The sequence below is a fragment of the Carlito syrichta genome, unplaced genomic scaffold (genome assembly GCF_000164805.1).
Source record: "Carlito syrichta isolate Samal-C Ts95f unplaced genomic scaffold, Tarsius_syrichta-2.0.1 Scaffold79434, whole genome shotgun sequence".
NCBI classification, from domain to species: domain Eukaryota; kingdom Metazoa; phylum Chordata; class Mammalia; order Primates; family Tarsiidae; genus Carlito; species Carlito syrichta.
The window spans coordinates 139,780-148,578 of record NW_007023530.1 but is presented as its reverse complement, the minus strand read 5'-3'; the positions used below and the strand labels follow the sequence as shown (position 1 = coordinate 148,578).

At 55.4% G+C, this 8,799-nt stretch overlaps 1 protein-coding gene across 1 annotated transcript; it reads right to left on the bottom strand.

Annotated features, from left to right (window-relative positions):
* Positions 1-278: 278 nt before the first annotated feature.
* On the bottom strand, positions 279-8,716 carry DNAJB5 (DnaJ heat shock protein family (Hsp40) member B5). Its single transcript, XM_008054662.2, has 4 exons — positions 8,162-8,716; positions 5,615-5,859; positions 1,852-2,453; positions 279-1,692 (listed from the first exon to the last, which is right to left on the bottom strand). Exons 1-4 carry the CDS (start codon positions 8,341-8,343, stop codon positions 1,459-1,461), a joined length of 1,263 nt encoding a protein of 420 aa, XP_008052853.1. The 5' UTR covers positions 8,344-8,716; the 3' UTR covers positions 279-1,458.
* Between the last annotated feature and the right edge of the window lie 83 nt (positions 8,717-8,799).

The window sequence follows — 8,799 nt, the reverse complement described above, 5'->3', positions numbered from 1 at the left end:
CTAGCACATCTTCTGAAGAGGATGGTCTCTGCTTCTCATACAGGGATATTTTTTTCTTCCTGGATAGATCTATTTCTTGTAATGGCTGACTGGTATCTTCTGTCTGTGCTGCATTTGTGGTATATGTATCAGAAATCCCAGGAGTCTTAGGAAGAAGGAGTCAGCTCCAGTTTATATTGAAGGCCTGCTCGGGTTTCTCAAGTGACCAGGACCCTGGAGAGAGGTTGACAGAGGCACCGCTCACTCGCCCCCATCCCAGGTCATCGCTCCTGCTCAGATGCCATATTTTTAAAATACTTTATTTTTTACATAATACTGTCATTACAAAAAAATACAAAAAAACTACTATAAAAACATTCAGGGGCTTGTCAAAGTGAGAAAACCCAAAGACCCCACCCCAGATCTGGCTGAAGCAGGCTTCCCCCAGTTCCTTCGCTATTTGACCTTTATACAACTGTGGGAGTGGGGTGGGATCACACAGGCATAAAAGGGCTGGAAATCCCCCACGCAGCCTCTGAGAAGGGTAAGAAATAAGTAGCTTCACATATCACAAAAGTGGGATTTGGAAGTTTGGGGGGTGGCTAGGCCCTGAGTTCAGAGGTGTGGGGAGAAACCTGTGACCCTGAATCTCTTGGTGGGGAGTAGCTGCCACCTGACCCCCAAGCCCTTTCCCTTCCTGACGAAGGCTGAGATGGGGCCTGCCCTCCACCTCTTGGCCTTGATGCCTCAGGCTCCCCTTCCCCTGCCTCCACCCTTGAACACTCCTGAGAGCAACTGGGAGGACAGAACCTCCAGCTCTGTGGGGTGGAGGCAGGGCAGCTGTCAGGGAGGCTGCTGAGGGTGGGCTCACCGCCCTGCCCCGGATGAAAAGTGTCTCGTGCTCAATGTCCCTGTTCGCAGGTTGTGGACCTTCCCTTCCTATCTCCTCTCCTCTCTCCAGGAGAGGCACGGACAGCTCTAGGTGAGTGCTTCATGTGCATGAATATGTGTGCGGTAACCCTGGACACTGTGGACCTAGGGGTGGGGGCGGGAAAGCAGCGTCCTTTCCGGCTTCTTCCTCCCCAGCAGGAGGAAGCTGAAGGGAAGGGAGAGGAAAGGTATTAGCAAAGCTGGGAGGGGAAGGAGGACATGCTATTTACAGACGTGGACAAGGAATCTATATCTTCAAGTAGCACTCAGGTCACTCTCCAGCCACGGGAGTGGGAACTGGATTCAAAGCTAATGACATGAAAATTGACCCCTGGGCTAGCTCTCCCCACCTCCCTCCCACTTCCCCCAGGCAGCCCAGCTCCGAAAGGGGTCGGGGACAGGAACATTTTCCTGAAAATCAGTGGCTTTTTTTTTTTTGCATTTTAGAAAAAGTTGCCAGTGTCCAGGGGACATCAAGCTGGGTGCACACTGGGTGGGGTGAGTGTGGGGGTATTGCTGTGGTAGACTCTGGACTGGCTGGGGCAGAGCCTAGGAACAGGGTAGGTGCTGCTTCAGGATCTGCCGTGTCTGTGGTGTTAATCTGTCTGGGAAGCGAACTTTGAACTCGACAATGAGGTCTCCCCGTTGAGTGGGCACTTTGGGAAAGGGAAGGCCCTCCCCACGGAGTCTCTTCACGGTGCCTGGCTTGATGACATCATTGCAGGGCAGAGGGATCACTCGGCCATCAATGGTGGGAATGTTCACAGTGCAGCCACACAGCGCCTGGGGAGAACAAAGCAGAAAAGTGAGGAGAGGGTGAGGGTGGGGGAGTAGGAGGGGAGGACATGGGTCGAAGCAGGAAAAGAACGTGCCAACCGGTGGGAAGGAAGGGACTGTCCCCGCCACCCCCCCAGCACACCACAGACCCTGGCCAGGCCCCACCTCCTTGAGGCTAATCAGGGCACTGTAGAGCACGTTGGTGCCATCTCGGCGGAAGTGTGCGTGAGGCTTGTCTTTGAGCACAAAGACGATGTCAGCAGGGATGTTGTCGGGCGTGGCATCACCCTCCTTGGGGAAAGTGATCTTGGTGCCTTCCTTCCAGCCACGCTTGATGACGATGTGCAGGATCTTGTCCTCGGTGCGCACAGTTCGCCCATCGGGGTTGAGGCGCCGCCTCGTGATCTTCATGCGCTTGGTGGAGCCGTGGTAGATCTCCTCCAGCGACACCCGCAGCTCGTGCACCACAGGTGGGTCCTGCACCTTGCGCCGAGGGTACAGTGGTTCTGGGGCTCGCCTCGGACCCCTACTCAGCCCATTGAGGCCAAAACGGCCAAAAGCGCCAAAGGGGTCCTCGTCTTCATCCACATCCATGTCATCGGGGTCAAAGCCACCGAAGGGCCGAGTGGAGCGGCTGCTGGCAAAGAAGATATCGAAGGGGTTGGAGCCACCAAAGAAGGAGGCAAAGGTGGCATGGGGGTCCCCATGAAAGGTGTAGTGAAAGGAGCCACTGGAGCCACCTGACGTACCACCGCCGGTCTTCAGGCCTAGAGGGGAGGAGAAGTTAGGGGCAGCGTGGCTTGTCCCGGCCCCCCCCCATCTCTTCCCCCTTCCCTCTAGCTTGCCCAGTTCATGGGCCCAGAGAAAGAAGCAGCCTTTAACCCCTGCACAGAGGGCCAGGCTAACAGAGTAAGAAAAGCTTCTGGCAAGATGAACTTCCACTCTTGGTTACATACTTAACAGTGGTACAGACCTTGAGGTTCAAAGAGGCTGGGTTACCCAGTAAGTGGAAAAGCTAGGACTAGGGGCCTTAGAGAATGTGATTTCCAGTCCTGTAACCTTTTCCACATACCCATGGCCCAAAGATGTCTCACAAAGTCTGAGTGACTAGTCTGGAATCACATCACAAGCCATACCTGGATCCCAAATCTTTGTTTATTTCCAGAGACATCCAGGGCAAGAGGCTATCAGACAAGATTTGACCACATAGGGGTTAGTAAGCGACTAGCCCCAGATTGGGTGGGGAGCCAGTCCAGGAGGCAGTCCACTTTCACTCTGCTTCTAGTGATGTTTCCTCTTTCCCCAACTCCTGCTCAAAAGCCTCAGAAAAGCAGGAAAGTCCATTCACTTGGAGATGAAGAGCTGTTTTTCTAGAAGTTTTCAATACTTTGTTCCCACACCCTGCTCAGTGTTGCCCAGCTTCAGGGAGTGTCATTCACAGGCTGTACAGACACAGACTACAATGGGAATGGAGCTCCCTGGAGTTATACAACAGTAAGCCCTACACCCCACACCTGTTGAGAAGCCCTAATGCATGAATGGGCTGGCACACTGCAGGTGGTAACCCCAGCTGTGCTTTCTGTTTGGTCCTATCTAAGGGGCTCAGATTCTTAGAGGAGGCCTTCATGGGGAGGAGGGGGTGATGGAAGTAGTGGGGGATGTGGGAAGAGGTTTCATCCTAAGAACTGCTCCAGAATCCAGAGATTCAAGGGTGGCGCAGGCCCAGGTAATGAGAGACCCTTCTCCCTGAGGCCTTTTAGCTGGATTTCAATTGGTCATGGAAGCCTGCGCCTAAATTAGCCTCTTGTTACCTGGGACCACAAGGGCAGATTTGGGTTTCATTAGAGGGGCCAAGTAGCAGGCAGTTCAGGGACTTGTGGCAGCTGACTCTTCACCCCTCCCCCAAGACTTAGAGCTCTTCTTTCCTTCTATTGAGGTCTGATTATCAAGCAAGTTTAAGAAGCTTGGCAGAGCTCAGTGAGAGAGGGAGAGAGGCTGGACTGATGGCAAGGAAAAGGGGTAATTCTCTCTATAGGGATTCCTGCTATACCATTACCACCCCTTTTCAAGCTGGGAGCAACTTGGCCCCACCCAGAGCTGCACACAGAGTCTGTGTGCACAACTCTTCTGGCTGGCTGTTGGGGAGGGGGCAGGGTGGACAGAAAAATAACCAACATTTCTAAGCTGCTTCTCCCCCCACCCCTGGAGGTCCCCTTAAGGCCATTCTCATCATCAGGACCCTCCTGGGATGGGGATGGGGATCTGCATCAAAACCCAGTGGTGTTTGGGCCCAGTGACTGAGCACTGCCCCTTCACTTAGGCTTGGTCATGCAGGTCAGGCAGGAGGGTCGCTCTCCCAGCTCCTGCCTTCTTCCTAAACACAGGTGAGGCTGAGGGGAAGGATCAGTGCATTTCCCAGACATGTCACATGGTGGCATGGCGTCTGTACTGCTTCCCTCTCCCCAGTCCTACCACTCCCATCCCTCCGTTCCAAAGAGACACATTTCTTTTCTTTTCCTTTTTTTCTTTCTTTTTTGGACTCTGTCAATCAAACTGGAGTGCAGTGCAGTGGCATGATCACTGCTCACCGCAGCCTCAACCTCCTGGGCTCAGGTAAACCTTTCGCCTCAGCCTTCAGAGTAGCTGGGACTACAGGCACGTGCCACCATGCCTAGCTAATTTTTTGATTTTTTTGTGGAGATGCGGTCTCCCTCGGTTGTCCAGGCTGGTCTCGAACTCTTGGGCTCAAGCAATCCTCCCACCTCGGCCTCCTAGAGTGCTGGGATTACAGAAGTGAGCCATGGCACCCAGTCAGAAAAATTTCTTTTAGCTGGGAGAATACTGGGGATTCCAGCAGGTGCCTGGTGAATCTGGGAGTTGGCAGGTCTAGGAGCTGGGTTGGGAAAAATGAACCTAGCAGCCTGGATGGAAACTAAGAAGAGGGGGGTTGGAAGGACTGGGGTGCATAGAGGGACATGGACACAAAGCTAGGAGGAGGGCAAGAAAAGAACATTCTTTTGAGCACTGCTTTGTATCAGGTACAGTGCATATCATTAGCCCATTTAATTTTGAGGGGAGGGTGGGGAGGGCGAAGAGGAGGAGAATGTGAAAGAAAGGTGGATGCCGCTGGGGAGGAAGGACAGTTCCTCCCAGAAGGAGAGTCCTCAGCTGTGACAGTGTCTCTTAATATAGCCTGACAGGTGCCTGTGGCTGGCGGGTGGCAGGCAGCCCTGAGGGGCAGGCCCAGAATTAGCAGCTACATCATGTCCGTGGGATGTGCTGGGCGGGGCCTCCCTCTCAGAGGCTTTATTTGGGCCTTTCCTGCCTTCCGCCCTGTGGCCACCCCAGCTACCCCAGGGAGGGGTAAAATGCCAGCGGCAGTTCCCCTTCCAGTCCTGGATCCCTGCCACTTCCTCTGGGAGGCGCAAAGCTCCACCTCTGTTCTGCTGGCCTAAAGTGTGCTGGGATGGGGGAGGGAAGGGGACAACCATTTCTGCCCAGAGCTCCAGTGGTTAATTCCCAGGCTGCCTGAGGGCCAGACTTTTATGCTGATGAATGTAAATGCTCTGTCCTCAGAGAGCCACACGCTCCCACGCCCCAATACTTCTATCAGCCAATGAAGTGTCAGGGACTTCGGGCAGGACTAATAAGGCTGGGAAAGAAAGAAGGGAGGGGAAGACCTCTGGCTCTAGCTTCAGACCTCTCTAAGGCCTGGACTGGAGGAGGGAGAGGGGCGGGGAGAGGCGGAGAGAACAGCGGTAAGCTGAGCTGGGTAGTGGGTGGTCTCTCTCCTCTGGGTGTCAGTGCTGGAAGCCCTTGCCTCCCTTACCCCCTCCTTAGCCTCCAGTTCCCTGTGTGAGAATGGGTTCACCCAGGACCCTGGCCAAGCGTAGGGGTCTAAGGTTGGGCTGGAGTGCTGCCCTCTTACCTTCCTCCCCATACTGGTCATACAGGCCCCGCTTCTTGGGATCACTCAGCACATCGTAGGCCTCTGCAATCTCCTTGAACTTCTCCTCAGCGTTGGGCTCTTTGTTCTTGTCGGGGTGGTACTTCAAGGCCATCTTCCGATAGGCTTTCTTGATCTCATCCTCATTGGCCCCCGACGGGATCCCAAGAATCTTGTAATAATCTTTTCCCATCACAGCCACTGGACCAGCACTGGTCTCCTTGTTTCTGAAAGAAACCAGGGCCAATCCTTGATGCCCCTCTTCTTTTCCGCCCCAGCCCTGCTCCTGATGATCTTGCAATCCCTAAATGACTCACTGCGCGACCTTCAGCAGGTCATGCCTGTTCTGTGGGCCTGTGTCTCCCCATCTGTAAAATGACAGATTTGGACTAGATGGTCTCTTCCAGCTCTGACATTCTAGGATTCTGTGACTCCTTCCTCACCTCCTGGGTTTTCCCAGCAGGAAGCTGAAGGTTGTGGCCCAGCTTTTTGGGGCTAGGCTGAGGCCCAGGTCCTTGGGCCAGACTGAGGACTCCTGAGAGCCCTGCTGAATGAGGTGGCACCATGGACTGACCGACCCACGCACAGAAGCTGGCGAAAGTCAGTGTACTGGGTGAGGTCACCTGAGCATCGTGGTCTCCTACGCCACACCTCAGGCATGGTGCCCAGGCTAAGGGCAGCTGGGGCAGTGGCCCAGAACTGGGAACAGGCCTGGGTCTTCAGCCAGCAGTCCTGGCCAGCCAGGCTGAGTCAGGGTATGGGTGTCTGGAGTCCTTTCTGCCCTTCGAGACCCCAGGCCTCGGTGCTCCCGCCCCCCCCCCAGACTATGCTAAGCCTCACGTGTGACTCAGAGGGTGACGCACAGCCTTTGGAAAGGGCTGTTTCCAACTCCTTCATTAGCAGGGGGGTGATACTGTCCTCCCCACAACCAGGGCAAGTTTCCTTTACTCATTTCCTAGTGTCTACACACAACTGTGTGAAAACTTGTCTGTGCCACCTAATCACCAGTGTTAGTGAACAAAAGCACCCTGGGGATAGGGCCCCTTTTAACCCCAGCTGTTAGGAGATAATTGGGCACTAACCACCATTTCCTTAATACCTTCCCTCAAGTCCCCCACTCCCCTTTTATCTGTCCCCATGGTGGAGGGACTGGTTCAAGGCTAGGCCCATACTTCTTTGACAGTCCCTTCCAAGCTGGGTGCGAGAGAGGGAAGCACAGAACGGGCTCTCATTCTCACTCCACTCTCTTTCCATCAGTGCCCCGTGGTGGATATGAAGGCAAGGGGATTTGCCTGTAGCTAGAGCTATTTGGGGGAATGGCCAGAAGCATTATCCAGCCCTTCTGAGACTTGCCCAACCCCTGCCAAAGCTGGGAGAACCAGAGTCTTTCTAGCAATGTCCTGGGCTGGCAGCCACAGTGGGGGCCTGCTTTTCTGCCTCTGAATGCTTCACAGCAGTGACGTGCACAGGGTGTCCTGGAGAAGGGGGAGGCCTCCAAGGCCCCAGATAGGCAGGGACAATGGCCCTAGCTTCTGCCCCCGCAGAACCTACTGCTGGTAGCTGGTTGATTCATGGTTCTGAGAGTCACCTCACTCTGAAGAGAAGGCTCCATAAAGGCGGGTACTCCCCCATCTCCCCCCACCAGCATGGCATGCCTGTGGAAGAGACTGGGTTGGGGGAAGCAGAGAAGAAAGAGCACCTGGGGGAGGGCAGCCATTTTCGGAAAAGCCGTCTGAGTGGTAGCTGGGGGTGGTCTGCCAGCTCTGTCTCAGCCCACACCTTCTTTCCCCTGGGATTAGGCAGGAACCCTAGCACACCCAGAGGGTGCCCCAGAGAACTAGAGCAGCTTCCGGGCAGAGGGCCAGTAGAACGGCTCACCGGCCACCCATCTCCCTTGGCTGTCCCTGCATGACCTCTTCACCCAGCCAGCTTCCTCCCTGGTACCCACCTGCTAGCGCTCCAGACCCTGACTTGTCTTGCCTCCAGACAGCGGGCAAGCTCTTCTAGGACCGACCTCCTTTCCTTCTGCTTTCCTCCCTCCTTCCCTCCCCCCACCCAGAGGCCACGTGCTGGAATGACAAAGGAGCCCCATGGCATGGCACTGCCTTGATGGAGAAGAATGAGGATGTTCATGTAGAGCCAGGAGTGGAAAATGGGGAGAAACGGGAGGTATGGGAGGGGAGAGGGCTGAGGGTCGGTACAGAAAAAGAGGGACTGACGGAAGGGGAGGAGAGATGACAGATGGATATGGCTGAGGTGGAAAATGGGTTACTGGTGGGTTGAAAAGGAGAGATGTAGAGAGTTGAAAAATTGGAGATGTTTGTGGAAAACGGATGTCTGAAGGGCTTGAGATAGGAGGTGAATGACCAGGGTTGCAATTCATTCAAATATAAGGGTGAGGCAGAAAGGGACTCTGACATGGAATGCGGGGTGAGGATGAGAGGGAGGAGACAGGTAGGCAATGAGGGGGTGGCTGATGGGGAGAATTTGACTGGGATGGTATGAGTGCCCTTCTCCGGAGGGACTTACCGAAACTTCACAAACCCATTCAGCGTCCACGCTCGAAGTTTTAAGGGCTCCAGCTGAATTTTAAACATCAAGCTGGCTAAGAAGTCTTCTCCCCAGAGGTGTGGGAAGCTCCGGAAAGCTCCTCGGGCCTGCAGTGGGGGTGCCGCTGGGGGTGGGCAGGAGAGCACTGTGCGCTTAAACATGCCCAGCCAAGCCCCTCACCTCTGATCGCTCCACCGGAGCCTGCCTGGAATGCTGCAGCTCTGGAAGCCGCCTCCCGAGTCTGGAGGCGCTGGCCCAGCAAGGCCTGTGTGGTGCCGCGGGAGCCGGACCTGATCCCAGGTGTGCGGCGTGAAGGCAGAGGATGCAGCGGCCACCTGCTCTCAGGTGCAGCGGCGCCTGGCTGCTCGTGGGCGGCCGTGTGGCAGTGCACGGTGCAAGCGTGTGCTTGTGAGTGCTAGCGTGTGTACCTGTGCCAGGTGTGACTGCGAGGGCCCGAGAGGCAGCGAGCTCCTCTCGCCTCTCTCTGGGGAGGACCCGACCCCGATCCCCAAGAACCTACTCAATGAAGTCACTGACGGGGAGTCTCCTCCCTCACAGATGGGCGGGGCAGAGCCGGGCTCGGCCGGGACAAAAGGCGCGGCGAGGGGGAGGAGGAG

Excerpts from the sequence above, each read along its gene's own strand:
- DNAJB5 (XM_008054662.2), bottom strand. The coding sequence starts at position 8,343 with ATGTTTAAGCGCACAGTGCTCTCCTGCCCACCCCCAGCGGCACCCCCA. Across the intron at positions 5,860-8,161 it reads AATGGGTTTGTGAAGTTTCG|AAACAAGGAGACCAGTGCTG; the intron begins GTAAGTCCCTCC and ends GGTTTCTTTCAG. Across the intron at positions 1,693-1,851 it reads CCCTGATTAGCCTCAAGGAG|GCGCTGTGTGGCTGCACTGT; the intron begins GTGGGGCCTGGC and ends TGTTCTCCCCAG.